Consider the following 21,750-nt stretch of genomic DNA (forward strand, 5'->3'; position numbering starts at 1 on the left):
AAAAAAAAATCAAAAAATTCAAAAACATAAGGGTGTATGAGATGTAAATTGTAAATCAATGATACTGACTTAAATACTTGGAACATATTATTAAGCAGATTGCTTATAATTATTTAGAAAAAGAACTTAGTAGTCACTAATTGCTGCCCAGATATTTATCTTCCTCTCTTCTCTAATGACCTTCTAACATTTTGACCTGGCTACCACTATCAAAGAGTCAGATAAGTGGCACAACAGACAAAATGCTGGACCTAAAATAAGAAAAACGGAGTTCAAATCTGGTTTCAGATATTTATAAACTATGTTACCCTTGATAAGTAATTCAGTTTCTGGCTGCCAAAGTTTTTAAAATGTGAAATGGAAACAATAATAGAATCTGCGCCACATGGTTTTTCTGAGAATCAAATGAAATAACATTAGTAAAATACTTTGCACGATGTCTATCATATAGTAGGCACTTAATAAATCCTTATTCCATTCACCTAGTCCCCTTTTCCACAAAAGGGCTAGTGGCAGAGTAAGATATTTGAGCAAGAACTGATGACTCTCCTGATGTCCATATTCAACAGAATTGCTACCTTTCCATAATCTCTTCAAATAATTTGTGACCTGATAGAAAGCAAAGTTAAGTAAATAAAGATATACAGTATAAACTCTCTACATAATTTTCCAGTTCTTATCGTTGTAATACTCTGATTTTCAAGTTTGTCATACTCTGTTACCATCTTTGTATCATAGACTGTTACTTTTCTTCCGATGCCTTCTTTTCTTGTTAAAAAAAAAAAATCACCAGTCTTATCTGCATTATTTATATTGATATATAAATAAATTTAGCCTAAAAGAAAATAAAGTAAAATAAAAGTAATCCTTTTTGGACACTAATTAGGTTAGGAGACTAGGCAAATATTAAATAGTCAGTAAGCACAAATTACAGCAAAGCACATTCTTCTGAATAAAACAGATTAAAAAGATGACTAAAACCAAAAACTTAGGGAAAAGTCTATTGTAGAATGACCTAGAAATCTTCCCTGTCTCTGGGAAATTAAAGGTACCTGCTAATGACATTAGTAGAGTAGAATACAGTATAGTATAATATAGCATTTTACAGTATAATATAATGTAGTACAATAAGACTCAAATTTACAATAAAACAAATTTGTAAACAGTAGTTTACAAGTTGAATGACACCATCAAATCCTAAAATCCTGACCCACTTTTAAAATTTAATTAAACATATAATAATGCCCCATTATGTATTTGTATGAGACTATGCTAGAAAATGGAATCGGGGCCAAATTAAAATAATTTCTGACTTTGAGAACCTTATGTCTTACTAGGTCAGGGAGGGGGTGAGGAAAAGTACAGAATATGCAAAAGAATACAGTTAAACAAGTCCAGAGTGATTTGAAGAGAAAGAAAATATTAACTTGAAGAGACCAAAAGATTATCTTGTAATATTTGATACCTGAGCTTCAGGAAAGATAAAAATTTGGAAGGTAAAATTCCAGATTTGTACCAATTCTCTAATGAATATAGAAGATAAAATCCAAAGTAAAAAGAGTAAGTCAATTTCAATGTATTGTAGAGTACTTAAAGAAAAGTTATATGAGATACGTTTAAAAGAGTAGGTTAGAATTAAATTGTGGAGAGCCTTAAGCACTGTGTTGAAAAGTTTCTGTTTTATTTTAATGCAAATAGGAAGTCAGGAAAGGATTATAAGTATGCACCCCTGCCATATCTGTACCTTGAAAGTATTATTTTAGTTGTTATGTGAGGATGAATTAGAGAGAAGACAAAGTGAGGTAAGAGAATCAAGAAAGAGGTAGTCATCAGAATACAGAAGATAGGTAATAAGTGCATTAATTAGGATAAAGAACATGGAAAAATAAAGGAAGAAAATTATGCAAACTATGGTATGGCACAGAATCAACAATGCTTGGCAACTGAGTTAATGTTGGAATTGAGAGATAAAAAGGAGTTAAGAATAATTTTACAGTTATATACCCTGATGACAAAAAGGATAGTATAATCTGCCATAGGAATTGGGAAATTTAGAAGAGGGACAGATATAAGAATGAAAGAAGAATCCATGTTTTGTATATATTGACTTTGAAGTTCCAGTGAGATATTCAGATGAAAATTTCACTTAATTTTTATTTCATTTTTTCCTCAATTACATGTAAACAAAATATTTGACTATTTTTTTAAAATTTTTGATCTCCAAATTTTCTCCTTTATACCCTCTTTTCCCCTTCTCTTTTGTTCTCTTCTCCTTGAAAAGACAAGTAATTTGGTATAGATTACAACTATGTAGTCACGCAAAACATGTCTATGTTAGTCATGTTGCAAAAGAAAACATAGATAAAAAAACCCAAGAATAATAAAGTTAAAATAAAATGCTTCAATCTTTATTTAGATTCCACATGGGAATTTCAATAAGTAGTTGGCAATGCAGAAGAAAGATGAATATTGATCAGTACATGTTAGAGTCACCTCAGTAGGATTTTTTCTTGAAACAATGGATCTAATGGTTTCAAGAGAGAAGGTACAAAATATGTTGGAGAAAAATCCAGGAAAAAGCCTTTGGAGAAATTCATTCCTAGAGAATATATTTTATTTTATTAATGAGCAAAGATGAAAGAAATGAATTAGTCTGATAGTTATAAAAACTAGAGGACAATATGATAGAAGCTGAGGGAGGAGTAAGTATCCATGAGTAAAAACTGATTATGTGGTACAATTGGCAGAAAGATCAAGATGCATGAAAACTAAGATAAGGCCATTGGATTTAGCAGATTATTAGCAGCCTAGGAGACAGCAGACTAGGTAGAGTGTTACAGATGAAAAGCCGATAATAAAGACCAAAATGAGGAAGAAGTAAGAAAGAACAGAACAGGGAAAATAATTAAACATATGGGATAAATATCTAGGACTGCATTCAACATGAGTTGAAAATCCTAAATGTCAGTAAATGTAGCTATGCTCATTATCTTAGGTGATTGTTGAAAATACACCATACACTAACCTGCTGAATTCACATCTTGAATACTATAGTCAGTTATGGACAGAGTATTTTCACATAGGTAAAGACATTCTGGAACACATTTAAAAAGAGTGTTATCAGAAAGGTGAGAGAACTGGAACTTCACGAGTTTCTATGGAAAGAACTGGCTTTATCCTAAATAAGAGACTTTCTTCTTCAAGTACAAGAATGGCTGTCATGGGAAAAAAAAGTTAGGTGATTTTTCTGCTTGTCTTCAAGGGGCAAGGAGCAATGAGAATAAGTTGCAGAGAAACAGAATTAATTTTGTTGCATGTAAGGAGTTCAGAAAACCTTCTAGACTATTAGAACTGTCCAAATATATAAAGCTATGCCTTAAAATATAAGTTCTCCCTCACTCTTGGCCTTCAAGCAGAAGGTGGATAAGTACTATAAAACTTTTTTGTATAATGGATTCTTAGAAAAATATCACTTGTATAAAGTGGCCCCCACATTCCCCTTTAATTCGGAAATTCTACTCTGTGAATGATTTGTAGTCAAAGGTTTTAAAAGTTATTGAAGGACAAAAGAAGATGAATAATTGTTGCTACAGGAGAGGAACCTTTAGATTATGAAAGAAATGGAGAAATAATTATTTATACATTGCCTACTACTTATCAGGCACAATGCTGAGCTCTTTATAAATATTATATCATTTAAAGCTTACAATAACTTGAGAGATAAGTGTTTCATTAACACAATTTTACAATTGAGGAAATTGAATCACAGAAGCCAAAGTCATGCAGCTAATACATGTGTAAGGTTGTATTTAAATGCAGATATTCCTAATTCCAACATCAGCAGAGTAGCCTCTGAAACCCCTATCTGCCTTAAAGATTAAATTATTAGTAAATCATCAGTGAGCTTTGACAGAATAGTTTCAGTAAAGAAATGGAGAAAGTTATCAAAATGCAGTGGAATGAGGAAAGAATAGGTGTTGAGGAAATAGATAACTAGTATAGAAACAAAATTTAAATTTTGGCAGCAAAAGAGAAGAGAGAGAGGAGGCAATAACAAAATGGAATATTGGTTAAAGGGAAAAACTTTTTAACTGAATAGTTTTGAGCAGTTTTATACATGGATAGGAGCCAGTAGAAAAAGATAAAAATGAAATGGAGCTAATAGAGAGAGAAATCAGTGTGTATGTCTGACTGTTTGTCTGTGAATGAGAAACAGGGAGAGAGACAGAGAGAGAGAGAGAGAGAGAGAGAGAGAGAGAGAGAGAGAGAGAGAGAGAGAGAGAGAGAGAGAGAGACAGAGAGAGAGAGAGAGAGAGAGACAGAGAGACAGAGAGACAGAGAGAGAGGTTGAGAGAGAGACAGAGAGAGAAAGAGAGAGAGATGGAAATCTTGTCTTTCAGTTCTAAAACTATAGTAGAGATTGTATTTTTGTATTCTCCCTATTAGCATAGTCTAGCACATAATATTTATATGTCTGTGTGTATACACACACACACATATATACATATATACACACACACTATATAATATATATATATATATTTTATATAGTGTGTGTATATGTGTATAGGTTGTTGTCCATTCTGTAAGAGAACCAAAATGACATCACTATGAACCTATGTTCAGATTACAGTGTGTCCAACTATGGCTGATCAACCCAATGAGCTCGAAATGCTCTGCCACAGTCAGACACAAATAGTCCTTCTAAACATTTGGGATGACTTCTCTAACTTTGTGCATCTTGTATTTGTTCTAAGATAAGTGCAATTCCACTTTGCTTATAGAGAACAGTACTTTCTCTGATGAGGGCATTCCATGTTGAATGCCCCAGGCCACTGTCTCTCATGTCATACAATCAATTCTAAAGTTTTTAAAAGAGAACTTGAAAGTATCTTTGTATTGCTTTTTCTGACCACCTTGTAAGTGATTGCCCTGTGTGAATTTTCCATAAAAGTCTTTTTTGGTAAGCATATATTTGGCATTCGAACAATGTGGTCAGACCAATGGAGTCGTTTTTGTAGTAGAATTGGAATGCTTGGCAATTTAGTTCAAGAAAGCACCTCAGTGTCTGGTATCTCATTCTTCCACATAATCTTCAGAATCTTCCTAAGACAATTCAAATGGAAGCGATGGTGCTGGTACACTGTCTGGGCTTCACAGACACATAGTGATCATCAGCACAATGGCTCTGTAGACATTCAGTTTTGTAGTCAGTTTAAACTCTCCTCTCTCACACTTTCCCTCAGAGCTTCCCAAACACTGACCCAGCTCTGGCAATGCATGTGATGATTTCATTATCTATATGGACATTCCTGGAAAAAATACTGCCAAAGTAAGTAAACTTATCCACAGTATTTAGAACTTCTCCATGTGAATACATACACACATACAGAGACATACACATATATAAATGTGTGTGTGTGTGTGTGTGTGTGTGTGTGTGTGTGAGAGAGAGAGAGAGAGAGAGAGAGAGAGAGAGAGAGAGAGAGAGAAAATACAAAGTTAATTTGCAGAGGGATATAAAGTTGGGATTTAAGAATTATTAAGAGTGAGAGATGAATCAAGGTTATATTCCAAGCAAGGGAGATAGCCTAAGCAAAGGGATAGAGGTAGTGAATACCAGAAATTGCAGTGGATGAAATAATCTTGATTTTGTGACTCTTTTCAGCTGTGATTAGCAGACCCAGAAAAACAGAACAGATGTGAATGTTGACACTGAGGAGAAAAGGTCACTCAGAAGTTATATTAGCAGTTTGATTAACAGAAGCAAGAGATTGAAAGTTGGGGACCTTGTGAAACATTAAACTGACAGATCATGGGATCAAGACTGAATATTGAGATAATGAAGCCAGAATTGGAAGACAGAAAATAAAGTTAAAAGACCAAGAGAAACTGAACATGATGACCTTTGAGATTCCTTCAAGTTATAGTCATGAAAATGTGCACACATCAGCCAAATGAGGAGAGGAAAAGATTCTGTCTTCCTAGTTATCCTCCAGACAATTCTCAGGGGCTTTAGAACTGGTTTAAACAGCAAAGACACAATCATCTTTGCTTTAGAGATGGCACTACATGGTAACACTCAACCTTGAAGTAATTCTGTTTAAGCTGGAGTCATGAAGCACAAGAGCAGGTAAAATGGACCAAGGGCTGCAAATATTCAGAAAAAATTTAATTCTGTTTCCAGAGGAAAGTATTAAAAATAATTTAGTACATATAATAACATGATATATGGAAGATAGTTTATATTTGTCAAAGAAATCAGAGAGCAAATGTTTAGGTTTTAGCCAGAAAAGGAGTTGAGATGGAGTCGACATACAATACAAGAACTGAGATATAGTAAAGAGTTGCACTATTTGTAATGATGCTGAAATAGGCCATACTGAAAAATATCACCATTCCATCATCTCTGTCCCCAGACAAGCACATTTTCCCATAATTTCATTTGCCAAAAATAAAGTAAAAGTGGGGGAAACTAAATTCCAATGAAGGAATATATGTATAGTAAAAGAAATAGGCTAGAAACTGAAAGTTGCCTTTGAAACTCTTTGTTTATAATAGTCACCTATGCACAATCCTATCAGTTTTATTCACTAATTTTAAAAGATATATGCTAAAGATGCCACGTAGTCTTATAATCAGCACAGTATAAACAATGCAAAACATTACAAAAACACATGTATTACTTAAATATGACAAAGTAATCAGTACAATCTGGTCACAACCTTGAGCACCGTCCATGGCCAGAAATGTTGACATGACCAAAATCATAGGATTGAGCTGACCTGAGGAAAATTTGCTTGGAACTTGGGCTCCTCTGCACAGATTTTCACAAACTCGTTCTGTATAAACAGCTCGGAATTTACAAATCCTCCAGGGAAGGGTTCAGGAACGTGGTCCGAGAAATATTCTGGCAGGGGAATATTCAGTTGGCGAGTTCTATTAGGACTGAGGCAGCCAGGAGGGTGTGCATCGAGATTAGTTTGATATTTCAGGAGCCCTCTAAAATGAAAATACAAGTAAGGGCAGGTGGGAGAGAAGAAACAAAGATCAGATGCAAGAATAATGGTAATCAACCCTCAGTCTCCTGAATAAATCTTTGAAAATTAAAGATGAATGGAGGCAACAAAATGCAGGGGTCCCACTTTAAGCCTCAGCTATGACATTTACTCGCCATGTGATCTTATAAAGTGATCTAGGCCTCAGTTAAATTAGGGGTTAGGAATTTGGATTATGTGACTTCTAAGATCCCTTTTACCTCTGAACTATGATAGTTCTAAGACTTTAGGTAAGTGCAGCACAACATTTTATTCTGGATAATGAGAAAACTATATATCCCAATGAACACTATCCCCAAGAACTTGTCTAAAATTCTTGTAATATGTCTAAAATTCAAGTCACATTATGCACAAAATGACATAAAATTATGACATAACCCTTTATAGTATACTTGGACTTGTCCTTTGGGTACACGGATACATATGACCCAACATGATAGAATTTCAGAAAAAGCAAGAGAAAATAAAAAACCCCTTCTAATTTTAAAAGATAAAATAATATTCATAATTCAGTTTACTATCTGTGAATAATATTGATTAAAAGCAGACATTACTGATTTACAAAGAAATATCAAAGATTTTTAGAAAATGGCTCTTCCATGGTCTGATCACAATGTATAAACAATAAGGTTTCAATAAGATATATTTGCTACTCATTTTCCCTATAAGTACACAGGGAGGGATGGAGGGAAGGAGAGAGGGAGACAAAGACAGAGAAATAAAGAGAAAGAGAGAGCAAGTAGAAAAGGAAAGGCCAGTATTCCAGAAATTTGCAAAATATGTAACATTTTACTACATCTGCCATTCTCAAATAGAATCAATGTATCCACAACAAGCAACTTGGCCTCTGAACTAGAGAAGAGGAAAACTGCATCTTTTCAGGTACCCCAGGAGAATGAACAGTCCCTTAAAAGAAATGAATGTGCCAATTCAAGTAGAATATAAAGAAGACAAAAGGTGAAAAGTGCCAGAGAGCAATATTAACATAGTAGAAGGTTGGAAGGTGTAATAATGTGATGTCAAGAAGAAAGAGAAAAGTCAGAAGGGCCTTCTTGTAGAGAGGAAAACTAAACCCTCTGAACAGAAAACATTCTCTTATAAAGCAAGGCATTATAGTACAAATACATAGAAGCTATGACCAGATAGGATAGGAAGAAGAGATGAGTAATTTTGCTGGAGATGAGATGTCTAGTCAGGTAGGAATTGGAATAAATGGCCTGTAAGTCCATGTATTACTTACAGTTTCCACAACCCTTTTCTACTGATTCAATTTTAACTTTAGTCACGAAAGAAATATGAATGATATAAAAGGACAAAAGATGTGTGAAGAGAGCCAAAGATTAAACATCTAAAGAGGCTTTTCAAAAAATGTTAAATCTAAGATTATTTTTTTACAAAGGACATTCATTTAAGCATTTAAGATACTGAAGGTCAGAGTAAAGCTTCTGTAGGGTATACCAGAAGTGAAGTTAGCTCAACACAATAGATGATTTTACTGATATATATGGAAAGGGTTTAGTAATAACTCTAGATTTAGAAAAGTATGTCTAAATTTTGTATTTTATTTTGGATCCTAATCTGTGATTTCTTTTGTTTAGGAATCTCTCAGTCTGAAGACTCTCTCTACTAAAGCATATCAATAAGTCATATATGTATATATATATATGATGTATTACATATATATATATTATAGCACTAAAAAGTTATCTAAGGATACTAAGAGTTCTTTAATTTGCCTATGTCACAGAGAAAATAGGTATCAGAGGCTTCAATATCAGTCTTCTGGATTCAATTGCTGGGTCTCTATTTACTATAACACACACATCTGCAATTAATATTGAGGTTTATTTTTTTTTCCCAAGCTGACATAAACACAATGAACCATTCTATTTCATGTTTCTTACTCATTGTAATAATATGGAAACACTTAATTCCATATTAAAGAATAGTCTGAACAATATTGAGCAAAACACCATAATTAGCCAAAATATATAAACTAAGATCATATTAGAAATAAAATAATTATGAGAAAGTTCATGAATTAGACACAACACAGAAGGGGAAAAAAAGCAAGAAAGAAACTGAACTGGAAGTCAGAAGACATGGAGTCAAATCCAGATTTTCGTTCCTTGAGGTTAAAAAAAAAACTCTTTGGATCTTAGTTTCCTTAACTTTAAAATAGAAAAATAACAGTTTGATTACCCTAATTTACTCCTTCATAAAGAAAAGTGCTTTGTAAACTATAGAGTACTATACAAATGTGAACGTTGTTTTTTATATTTGATCTTGTTTATATATGCATTACTCTGTCCCCAGTGGAACATAAACTCCTCAAGAGTAAGAATTGTTTTGGTTTTTAGATTTGAATTCCCAATATTTATCACAGGATCGATCTTCAAAACTTCAGTACTTTAATGGATTTGTGACAAGAATACTTTCTTGATTAGTGTAAATTGAATTTTACCTAGCTAGCCTCAATCTGTACAACTCTTAAACTCCTACATCCTTCTCAGGGAACGCATCCAACAAAGTGAGGATCTTCCACTAGCTTTTGAAATTGACTGCATATCAATGTAGCACACAAGCTGTCCATCAATTATTCCTTGCTTTTGCTATGTGATCCCAGTAATCCTATCAACTTATCATAAATCTCTTTAATGATAACTCTTATGCTATCTCCTGCATAATTATCATTAATAATATGCTCAGAATCACCATATACCTTTTCATTACCCTATTGAATACCCTTTTTCTATGATGGTGGTATTACCTGAATCATAATAATGCAGCATTATTACAAAAACATTTATATTATAAACATCTTTGTTCCATGTGTAAATTGGAGCCTTTATGAGTCCTGCAAAACTTCACAAAATCAATCAAAGCTGTTCCCTCCCCTTTCCAGTCCCTCCTATTCTTTTCTGGACATATTTAATTGTCTATATGAGGGGTCTTTCCAAGATATATGTAATGATGAGATAAATGATCTATAGGTTGCCCATCTAAAAATAATCAGAAATTTGAACAAATGGCATTCTTTGTCAACTTGGTCTTTTCCATAGTACAAGTGATTAATGATTGTATTTTCAAAGATTCTTCAGGATTTTAGGGCTTGACATAGTTGATACAATATCAATTGGAAAAGAATACCCAGGTAAGCTCTTATTATAAGGAATGCCCCTACCATATTAGATATCTTCATGAGAATGGCAAATACCTTTAGTGAAATGTAGCTCCCTATTTTATTACTTTTATGATAATAATTAGAGAACTAATCAACAAAAAATCCACTGTTATTCCACTTTCAAAAATTTTGCATTATTTCAATGTATGCACTATATTTTATGCTATATTTGCTCAAATTATTCAAATACTTTATTTTTAAAAGTTAATTTTTAAATTAACTCCCTGCATGTGCTAACCAATTGTAAAACTGAAAAGATGTCATCTGCCTAAGAATACAGTTTATAAAACTTCCCTGTTCCCTTGTCAAAGACATCTTCAATATTTTCGTAGATTATTTTCATAAGTAATTAATATATATTAGAAAGATGGCATACATTTCAGTTGTTACTGATATATTATTGTTTGTCTTTTTCCAACAATGTTATATGTATTATCTGATCATAGCCATCTACTCCTTTACCACAAAATAGTGTCACCTTTAATCCAGACCTCTTCTGTGAATATTTGGCATCTTCTTTTCTCATTTTTATGTACCATTTATGCCTCTTTATTTAAATATAAGAGGCAAAAGTCTTTAAACCACTATGGATCAATGAAAATTAAGACAACACTGAGATACCATTACACACTTTTCAGATTAGCTTGGATGACAAGAAGAGAGAATGATAAATGTTGGAGAGCATGTGGAAAAACTGGGACACTAATACATTGCTGGTGGAACTGTGAACTTATCCAACCATTCTAGAGAGCAATATGAAACTATGCCCAAAGGAACTTTGCATTCTGCATAACCTTTGATCTAGCAGTGTTTCTATAGGGCCTGTATTCCAAAAGAGATCATATAAAAGGGGAAAAAAGGGTGCACGTGTGCAAAAATGTTTGTAGCAGTCCTTTTTATTATGGCAAGGAACTGGAAACTGAGTGGATGGATGCTCATCAGTTGGAGAATGGCTGCATAAGTTATGGTATATGAATGTTAATAGAATATTATTGTTCTATAAGAAACGATCAGCAGGATGATTTCAGAGAGGCCTAAAGACACTTACATGAAATGAGTAGAACCAAAAGTACTTAGTATCAACAAGATTATACAATGATCAATTCTGACAGAAAAGGCTTTTTTTCAACAGTGAGGTGATTCAGGGTAATTCCAATGGTCTTGTGATGGAAATGCACCCAGAAAGAGGTATGGGAACTCAGTGTGGATCACAATATAATATTTTCACATTTTTGTTGTTCTTTGCTTGCATTTTGTTTTCTTTCTTATTTTTTCTTTTTGATATGATTTTTCTTATGCAGCGTGATAATATGAAAATATGTGTAGAAGAATTGCAAATGTTTAACATATGTTGCATTATTTGCTGGACATGGGGTGGGGGGAAGGGAGAGAAAAAATTGGAATATAAGGTTTTGCAAGAGTGAATGTTAAAATATATTTGCATATATTTTGAAAATAAAAAAATATTATTTAAAAATATAAGAGACAGCTAGGTATCTCAATGGATAGAGAACTGAGACTAGAGTCAAGAAGACAAGTTCAAATCTAGCCTCAGACAAGAGCTATATGACCCTGGGAAAAATAATTTAACCTCTTCTTGTCTTAATCAACTGCACAAGGAAATGGCAAACCACCATACTTGCCAAGAAAACCCCTTGAACAGTATTAGCATGCTATGATTTGTGTGGTTAGGAAGAGCTGGTGCCTGAACAATGAAATAAATATAAATATGATTTGAATTCTTGTACTTATATTATTTTTAATACAGTGGTAGTCAAATTTCCTTTGCCAAGAAAATGGGTTTGATATAGAAATCTTGATAATTTTTACAGGTTCCATCTAAATGAGCCTCCAAGTGTGTTGCATACTTAAATATCCTCTGAACAACAGCTAATATTTCACCTTATGTAGCGAGAGCCCAGGCCTCTGTGGTATTGCCCTGGTAACTATTCAACAAAACACAAACCCCTATAAGAAAGTTAGATTCCATCTTTGAATTCACTAGCTTTTACATATGATCTTTTGCCTTATCTTGGTAGGTCTCAGGGCTCCTCATCATGACCCATTATAAGTACTCTTCTTCCTTCTGTCATGTTGTTTTCCATTATTAAAATATAAGTTCCTTCACACATAAAACTGTCACATTTGAATTGTGTTTATTCAATAATTTATAAATCTATCTGTCTTTCAGGTCTCTCACCAATTTATCTAAAATTTTATTATTCTTATTGCTTCTTACTACCTTATCAGATGATAGTACTCAGAATCTTTTTTTTTTTTTTTTTTTTACCATATCCTTCTATAAGATTTAACATATAAATCTATACTCTAAATTAGTATTATCTAGGCTACCATTGCATGGATTGGTTTAGACAAGTCCCAGGGTCTGTTTTTTGTTTTGTTTTGTTTTTGTTTTGTTTTGTATTTTGTTCTTTAATTTGTTTTCCTGTTCATTGTGAAAAACAGTAATCAAAATGCCCTAAATTATGCAGTCTATGTCAATGTTGTTTTCTTTATTCGTTTAATATTGTTTAATAATGACAATTTGTTTAAATATATTGGACTGGCATTGCCGCAGTTGGATAGGATAGCTTTTTATTCTTTTATAGTTTTTCTTTAGCTTGCTATTGCTATTGATCTTTGTTCTAACAAGTACATGATTGATGGCATAGAACCAAACACAATAGAAATGCTATATTGCTTAATTTTTTTTCCTATGCCTGTCAATAAGTAGGAAGAAAAGAAAAAAATAAGCATTTATTAAGTATCTACTTTGGGCCAAGAACTATACCAAGCATTTTATAATTATCATCTCATTTAATCCTTACAACTCTGAGAGATAGGTACTTTTATTATTCTCATTTTATCATAGAAGAACTGAGGCAGGTTGTGATGGCTACAAGAGTCTGAGACCATATGCAAATTCAGATTTTTGTAACTCCGAAACAAGGAGTCCATCCATTGAGGCACCTAGCTGTCTTTTTAATTAAACACTCATTAGTTACTTATTGGTCATTAATGAATAAGAATTTCTATAAGTGACAACTTTATGCGAGTCACTATGTAAAGCACTGGTTATACATAAACAAAAGTAAAAGTGACTTCAAGGAGCTTCATTCTAAATAAGACAAATAAATATATAAGTATATAGAGAAGATATATACAAGCCAAATAAAAGGAAACCATCCAACAAAAAGCAATAGAAACTGTGGAATCAAGAAAGGCCACTCATATCATGTTAACTGCTCAAGGGGAGTTTTAAGAGAACCAGGAATTCCACAAGGCTGACTTATGAGTGTGTAACATTTCAGGAATAAGGGATGCTCTCAGAGCAAAAAGTCATAGAGACATGTGAGGAATGTCAAGTGAGTCAGTATGGAGAGTAGTATGAAGAATTAAATGAACAAACAAGTGTCTACTGTGTACCAGTCACTGTGATAAGTGTTAAAGATACAAAGAATATGCAGGAAAACAATCTTTACCCTCAATTAGGACATTGAAATGCCAAAAAAGTACTATTTTGTGAAAAGTCTTAGATGGCATAAAGAGAAGTTAATATTTGTTATTGCAATAACTGACTTGATTGATTATAAGTATAAAATATTTTTACTTTTGTGTAATGTCATTTGGTACTTAGCATTTCCAATAAATCCTAATTTTATCTTCAGAAAAAGTAGCACAATATATAGGCAAAAGTATATTCTATAGCCTACAAGGCTCAGCATCTCTTATTTCTTAGTCTTGAATGATTTTTTTCCAATATAGTATATACCATCCTGTCCTATGCCCATCTTTATGTTGAAATTACTCATCTATTATTAAATGAATTAAATTTTGATATAATTTGAGGGTCCTGATTAAATTCTTTATAAAATTCATCTATGAGGTCATCTTCTGAAACAAGTGCAAGCATATAAGAGATAATTATCTTAAGAGTTTGGATTTTTGTAAATGTTTATAAAAAGCACTTCAATTCAAGAGAAATTTTATTTGTGGAATATCTAATGTTATTCTATCATGGATAAATTTTCTTTTAAATTTAGAGTAAAAAGTTTATTTTTTAATCATTCATTAGAAAGTAATAAAATTATCTTAAAATATATTATGTAAAAACTTTTGAATATTATAAAGTAAATGTTATTATAATGTAAAACATTTAATATATAAAATATGATGTATATGACATTTTATAAGATTTATTCTCATAGTATATATAACAGCAAAAATGTTTTCTTATAATTTATGTTGGAGGCATTTTTTTTTATTTTTCTCTTACTGTTGTGCGTTTCCATGCATTAATTGTGTAATATAACTTTGAAAACTGAAATCTAACATGAAATTAGTTTAAAATATTAAAATAATGCCTGAGTGGAGAGAGGAACAATTCTAATATATTCTTTACTGGTCAGATTATATCAAGAGTTTTATGTTTCATTTGGGGTAGCACATTTTAAAAGGAAGGTATAGAAAATGCAATACTCCTAGTCAAAGTAGAATTCAACCACTAAAGATGACAGAACACATAAGTTTTCATTCCAGTCTGACATGTAGACTTGTCTAACCTAGGCAACTTATTTCAATTTTTTTTCCCTCAATTTGCTCATTGGCAAAATAGGATAACTGGGCTAAATAATCTATGAGGACCCATCCAGATCAAAGTCTTATGTTTTATATTATATGAAATACTTCTGACTAAATTCAATGATATTATGATCCTATACTTAGTTTCAGAAAAAAAGATTTTAAAATATTTCTAACAATTTGAATTGTCCAAAAATGAAATGAGCCATAATATAAAGTATTTAATTCCATAATTTTGTTGATGTGTGAGCAGGGGTTGAATGACCATTTGTCAGAAATGTTGAAAGCTATCATATCAAATTAAATTGAATAAATAAATCAAAGTTAAAATAAATCACATAAAAAGGACCTGACTTCCATGACCTTAATGTTGCTTCCAACTCTGAATCTAAAAACTCAATTATGTTTCAATACATGAGGAATGTTTTTAATATTATTATGATTTTGTTTTTCATTTCTTTTCTTCAATTGGTGCCATAGTTTTCTAGATTTTATTTTAAACTAGTCTAACCTTAAATACCTAGAAGAGAAGATAAATATTTTATAATGGTAGTGATAGTAGTAGTATAGTATTGCTATTATAATATGGTATTATAGTTGATAAAAATAGTTATCACATGATATTATTGTATATTAAATATACATATAAACATTTCAGTGAATGCAATATAAACTATGTTCTTTTGTTCATATGATTCTTAATGATATTTAAAGGAGAAAATTGCCTATGCTTCTTGAAAATAAAAATTTGTTATCCATAAAATGTTATGATATACTCCACAATTTTCCTTTAAAAATGTAACTTTTTTGATATTTTAATTTGCTTTATCTATATCATAAACACTTTTTTTTCTATAAAGAATTTAGAACTAAATTTCACTTCTCAAATCCCATAAGAATAGCTCCATTTTTACATAAATATATAAGGTATTTTACTTGTTGGGAGACATTACTGAGTTGTCATCTGATCTCACCAAACTCAGAATAGTTTTTTTTTTCTCTTCCAAACAGATCCATACTTAAAATACACACATACTTGGATACAAGTAGTTCTCTAAGACTGTAAGTTAAAGATAATTGGCCTACCTATATTTGTAGAAAGACATTTTCACACTGAACATTCCCAAAATAGACGGATCTACAAGTGTGGGCTAAAAACATGACAAAATCTGTCATTTTAGTGAGGTCATGTCCAAAAAATGTAATAATCTAATGTTATTAAAAAAAAAAGCTTCAGGTTAATACTTTATAGATCTATCCCAAAGTCTTGGATTTGCCAGGAATGAGGATGTAAGTTCCAAAAAGCTGAGTCCTTCAGCTCGCCATGCATACGATACCTATCCCTTTCTACTTCAAAAGACAAATGTGATGGGGCAAAAATTCAGTCATCATCTTGGGAAGAACAAAGGATGATTATATTATGTTATTATATTATTCAGAATTCTATATCAGCCCAGGATTAAATCAAAATCAATATCAAAGACTTAGATGTAAAAGGAACCTCAAAAGTCATAACTTGTAAAACCTCATTTTACAGATAAGGACTCTAAGGACTTGAGAGGTTGTGATTAGCCCAAATTCATTCAGATATTAAGAATTAGAAAACAAAGCCTATTATTCAATCCACACATATAGCAGGTCTCAAACATCAAAAAGTTTTTAATTATTAAAATTTAAAACTGTACTAAGACATTCAGCACACCCTGTAATAATATTGTGGTTTCTTGGAAAAGTGGAAAAACAGAGGAAGAAAACATTCCTGTGTTCCTCAAACAACCAAAAATGTCTGTGCATATAAAAAGTCCTACCCTGAAATAATTTATATATAACATAACTACATTTTTATAGAATTGAAAAATATAATAGATGAAATTAATTACACAATATATTAAACTTATATATATGTTTACACCTGTGACTTCATTGGGGTAGGGAACTCAAAATTTAAAAATTATCATTTTAAAATGGTTTAAGTGATAGTTTTGGGTAACTTAAGAGAGCTGTCTGTAGCAATGAAAGGTGAAGTGATTTTTCTGAGTTTATATCACATATAAGTGTCTGTAAGAATTTGAATCCATACCTTCCTAATCCCAATACCATATCTCTATTTATTTTAGTATACTACTCTCAGATTCTCAGTACAAGAATGAAGGGGTGAACATATATGTGTGTGTGCGTGCATATGTATGTATATTTGTGTATTATGTAGGTATGTGCATTTATAATTCAATAGAAAAGTGATAGGTTCAGGAGGAAGCAACACCTTAAGTTTGGAAACTCTGTATGAATACGTATATCTATACACACACTGTAGTTTATAGTTTCCCCTACTAAACTCCTTGAAGAAATACTGTTTCATTTTCAAATTTATAATTAATACCCAGAATAATGCCTCACATTTGTAAAATGTGGGAGTTGAACTGAATAGTCTCATGTTAGATACAGATCTAAAATTTTATGAATCCAAGACATGTTCCACCAGAAAACACAGAATTAAATAATTTCAGAATTTTATAAGATCTTGTCAGTCATTTCATCCCATTCATGCCTGAAAAAAGAATCCCTCCTAAACCAAGTCCAACAAATATTCAATTATCCTGTCTTTAATATCTCCAAAGAAGAGAATCTATTATTTTACTAAGGCAGCTCATTTCACTTTGAGACAGATGTATCTGTTTTAGATCAAGCTTACATTTGCCACTTTGCCACAAATCACCCATAGCTTTTAGTTTTCCACATTACACTGAGACCCAATAGAACAAGTCTTTTATGACAGCCCTTCAAACACTTGAAGACAACTGTCACACCTTTCATAACTCTCCAATTTTCTATATTTGCTGTCCTCTGCTACATTAACTGAGCTTCAGATAAGGACTTAAGGTGCTTCACCATTATGGCTTCCTGATGCTGGACCATCCTCAGCTCAACAATATTCTTTCTGAATAATGAGGTAAAAAACCCCAAACCTGAACAAAGAATTCCATATGTAGAACATCATACTTAATTGATGTGTTACACTTAATAAATATTTACTTAACTGAATTATCAAATTAGTAAAAATAAAAAAATAGCTTTAGCCACTGGCACTGATTAAATTTAAGGTACCAGAACAAATTAATCACTTTTCAGAGCCACTGGTGTCATCTCTACTTTTAGTTTTATTTAAGTTTCATCTAACATCTACAAGAAGTCTATCTTTAACAGTCTTCATTCTAATGTCTTCTTTCTGTTAGTTATCTCCAATTTATTCAGTGACTATCTTGTCTGTGAGTAGTTGTTTATATGTTTTCTCTGCCATTAGATTGTGAACTTCATGAGAAGAGGGACTACTGTCTCTCTTTGTATTCATACTATTTAGAACAGTATTTGACATATAGTAGGTGTTCAATAAAATTTTATTGAGTAACTTCTCTAAAAGTTAATAAAAGCAACATGCCACAAATGTAACTTCTCTGTCAATTTTTCATATTCCTTGAACATGCTTTCACATTTCAGTCTAAGACTGAAGGATCTGAAGCTTGACAGGCAACTCGTTCTACAACTTCATTAAGATTCATTGAAATTTAAAGATTTGTAGCCTTAATATCTTCTATTATCTGCTGATTTATTGTGGGGTGAACAAAATAGCTTTATTACTACTTTATTTTGCTTGTCACAATCTCTTTATAACTATGTTCTTCAGTGAAAACAAGGTCATGGAAATTTTCTGCTTTCTAATGTACTTTTATGACAGATGTCTAGTTTGGGAATTTGTTATTTTTTAAAGTCTTATGGACATGTTTTGGAAGTAAAACTATCATGTAAATGAAACTATTTGATTGATTAGTTCCAAAGACACAAATTTTAAAAAATATGAATTTCAAAACAAAAATTGTGAAGTACTTTTTTACCTCATTTTTATTTTGTCTTAATTTTCATGATCAAAACCAAAGAACTGACTCAATTTCAAGAAAACTAAATCTGACATTAAAAAAACCTCATTAACTAAATTAAACCATAAACTAGAAAATAAAAGGAAACAAAGAAGAAAACAAGGAAGGAAGGAAGGAAGGAAGGAAGGAAGGAAGGAAGGAAGGAAGGAAGGAAGGAAGGAAGGAAGGAAGGAAGGAAGGAAGGAAGGAAGGAAGGAAGGAAAGAAGGACAATTAATTTTATATAGATCTTTAAAGACAAAACACATCACATATATAATTTCATTTGAACCCAGTAACTAAAAAAAACTCTCAATCATATATCACTAGCCATTTTTTTATCTTTTCTGTACACATTATAGAGATGTTTTAATTTAAAGAAAATAGATAACATTTTAAATTTTAAGTCTTTGAATCACTGGTAAGACCCAGAATTGGGAACCTCTAGTGAATGGGATTTTTAGCTTATGTGAACTTTTTAAAAAATACATATTTTGGCAACTATAGCATTTTAATATAATTTCCTATATAATCCCATGTATTTTACTTTATCCTTTAAAAATTAATATTCTAAGAAAGAACTCAGAGACTTCACCAATTGCCAAAGGGATCTACAACAGAAAAATAGCTAAGAATCCCTTATCTTATGAGTATCAGGTAGGATTTTGTGACAAGAAAACCAGATTCTTATGAGCTCATCCTCATATCCATTTTTGCTCAGACTTAGAATAAAAACATTATATCCAAATGAGAGAATTATGAATATTTACAAACCATGGTATCTAAATAATTTTCCCTTCTAAAACTGTATTTTCTATTTTCAATTTAGCTGAGCTTAGTACATTTCCTAACCCAATTTCACCTCCCAAACCCTTCAGTTTGACAGACCAATACTATGTGTGTTTTCATAATGCTTTTGTTTACAAGAGCTGTCCACACAATGAAACCATCTGTTTTAGGATTTCTATTGCATTCCTGCTGGCTAAAAGGCTGAGCTTAGAAACATGCTAACAAATACAATACCCCTTCCTTTTAGAAAAAAAAATTCAACTAGAATATGAATTATACTTCATAAGGAATTCTTTCTAATAGTCATTCTAAGAGAAAAGGGAAGCTGCTTGAAAATTGTCATCCTACAATGACAGAATCCACAAAGACCAAGAGAATCTGCATAAGAAATGACCAAAATGCTACCTAGCACTGTTGAGTACTTCTCAGTCAAACCTTTTGCATTTCTCTATCCAGAACTGTGACATTCTTTTTTCTCTCATTTAAATTTCAAAAATGCAATCATTGCCTGAGCTATATTCCCCGGCTGCCATCAATGAGAATGTTGAATGCTAGTATGATTACAGAAATGAAGGTGCCCTCTCTCATTTGTGATACATTCCCTAGTCAACTCTCTTCAAAGGAACCAGGATTGAGCTGCCCAATTGGAGCTTTATAAAGTTAATAATTGCTTTTTTCCCTCCAATATTCTTTAGGAGTTTGGTGAGGATTGAGTCACACCATCTCTTCTAGAAATGAGAGAGTATATGTTTTATTCCCTAGAGGAAACTTAGTTGGGTAAGTTTAGCTCCAGCTCAGAAAGTATGATCATTAGAGAGGTATTTTTCAAACTCATTCTGGAGTTTCAACATTTCATAAGGCATCTTTTTGATCTGGTAACATTTTTTTAAAAATATATATTAATGAAATCATTCTGTTGAAAATAAACAATACCAAATGAGCATATCTTTAATAAATATCTTCTTTTTAAAAATCTAAATGATGTTTTTCTCTTCTGTGGAAAACATGCATAAAAATACTTTCGTGGTTTAATAAATTTGGTAGATTTAGTAAATCACAGGGATACAAATCTAGCATTGTAAAGATTCTCAAATGCCATATAATCCAACTTCTTTATTTTTTTACTAATAAAGAAACTGAGGTCCAGAGAAGATCAGTGATTTGCCCAAGGTAACACAAGTGGTAAGTTTCAAAGAAGCAGATCATATGATACCTGACTCAATGCTCCTTACATGGCATTATAACCTGAAGGTCACAAAAATGGAATGAGACTAATATATATTTAATGTATAACAATGCATACCTAAAGAAAAAATAATGGCAAGAAATAAGCTGGATGTAAAGGCAATATGATGAAATGGCATGAATGCTAGATTTCAAGTCAAAAAACCTGAGTTCATCTCAGCATGTTATTTACCAGTAATTTTAGAATTTTAGGAAAATCATTTAATCTCTGTGGGCCTCCATTTTCTCACCTCTGAAAGGAGGAGAATGAGGCAAATGGATTCTGAGGTCCTTCTCAGTTTTTAAATCTTTTGCTCTATGATTCTAGGAAAGGACTGTGAGCTAGTAAAAATAAACAAAAAATAATCAAAAAAATATTCAGGCCTTGGGTAGTGAAAAATTAATTATAGATTGCAATAGTATGTTCTTCCTATATAAATCTGCCTAAAAGTAGGCAGAAAAAGTCTGTTATCTCATTCATGAATCCTATGTCAGTATGAATTCCACAAAAGCCCAGGAAATCAGTAACCAAAGCTGGATGGACATTTTCTTGTGATATCTTCCATCTTTTCACTATTTTCTGAAAATTAAACTATGTAAATGAACTTTGTTTTCCTAATTCAAGCATGTCTGTGTTTTTACCACCATCATAAAACCATGAAAAACAGTAGTAGTAAAAATAAACGTAAAACACTTTTCAGACCTTAAAAGTACCTTATAATTCTCTACATACACACACACACACACACACACACACACACACACACACACACACACACACACATATATATACACACACACATACATATACACACACATACATATGCACACACATACATAGGCATCTCTCTAAGATTACAATTATATAGCAGGTGCCACATAAAAAGGTAATTTTCTCCCTTTAACTTTCCCACTCTAAGAAAATCTCATCAAAACCATAAACAAACATTTCTTATTAAGAACTCTGAATAAGTGAAATAAATTGACCAACTAGGCAAAATAAT

General features: G+C 31.9%; 1 protein-coding gene across 3 annotated transcripts in view; it reads right to left on the reverse strand.

The window, feature by feature from the left end:
- Positions 1 to 21,750, reverse strand: part of NOX4 (NADPH oxidase 4) — a 225,920-nt gene that overhangs the window by 130,416 nt on the left and 73,754 nt on the right. For all 3 annotated transcript variants that reach the window (XM_074304691.1, XM_074304692.1, XM_074304693.1), the window contains one exon: positions 6,786 to 7,002. In XM_074304691.1, coding sequence (XP_074160792.1) covers positions 6,786 to 7,002 — 217 coding nt within the window. The remainder of the gene's footprint in view (positions 1 to 6,785; positions 7,003 to 21,750) is intronic.

The sequence above is a fragment of the Sminthopsis crassicaudata genome, chromosome 3 (assembly GCF_048593235.1).
Source record: "Sminthopsis crassicaudata isolate SCR6 chromosome 3, ASM4859323v1, whole genome shotgun sequence".
In the NCBI taxonomy this organism is placed as follows: Eukaryota; Metazoa; Chordata; class Mammalia; order Dasyuromorphia; family Dasyuridae; genus Sminthopsis; species Sminthopsis crassicaudata.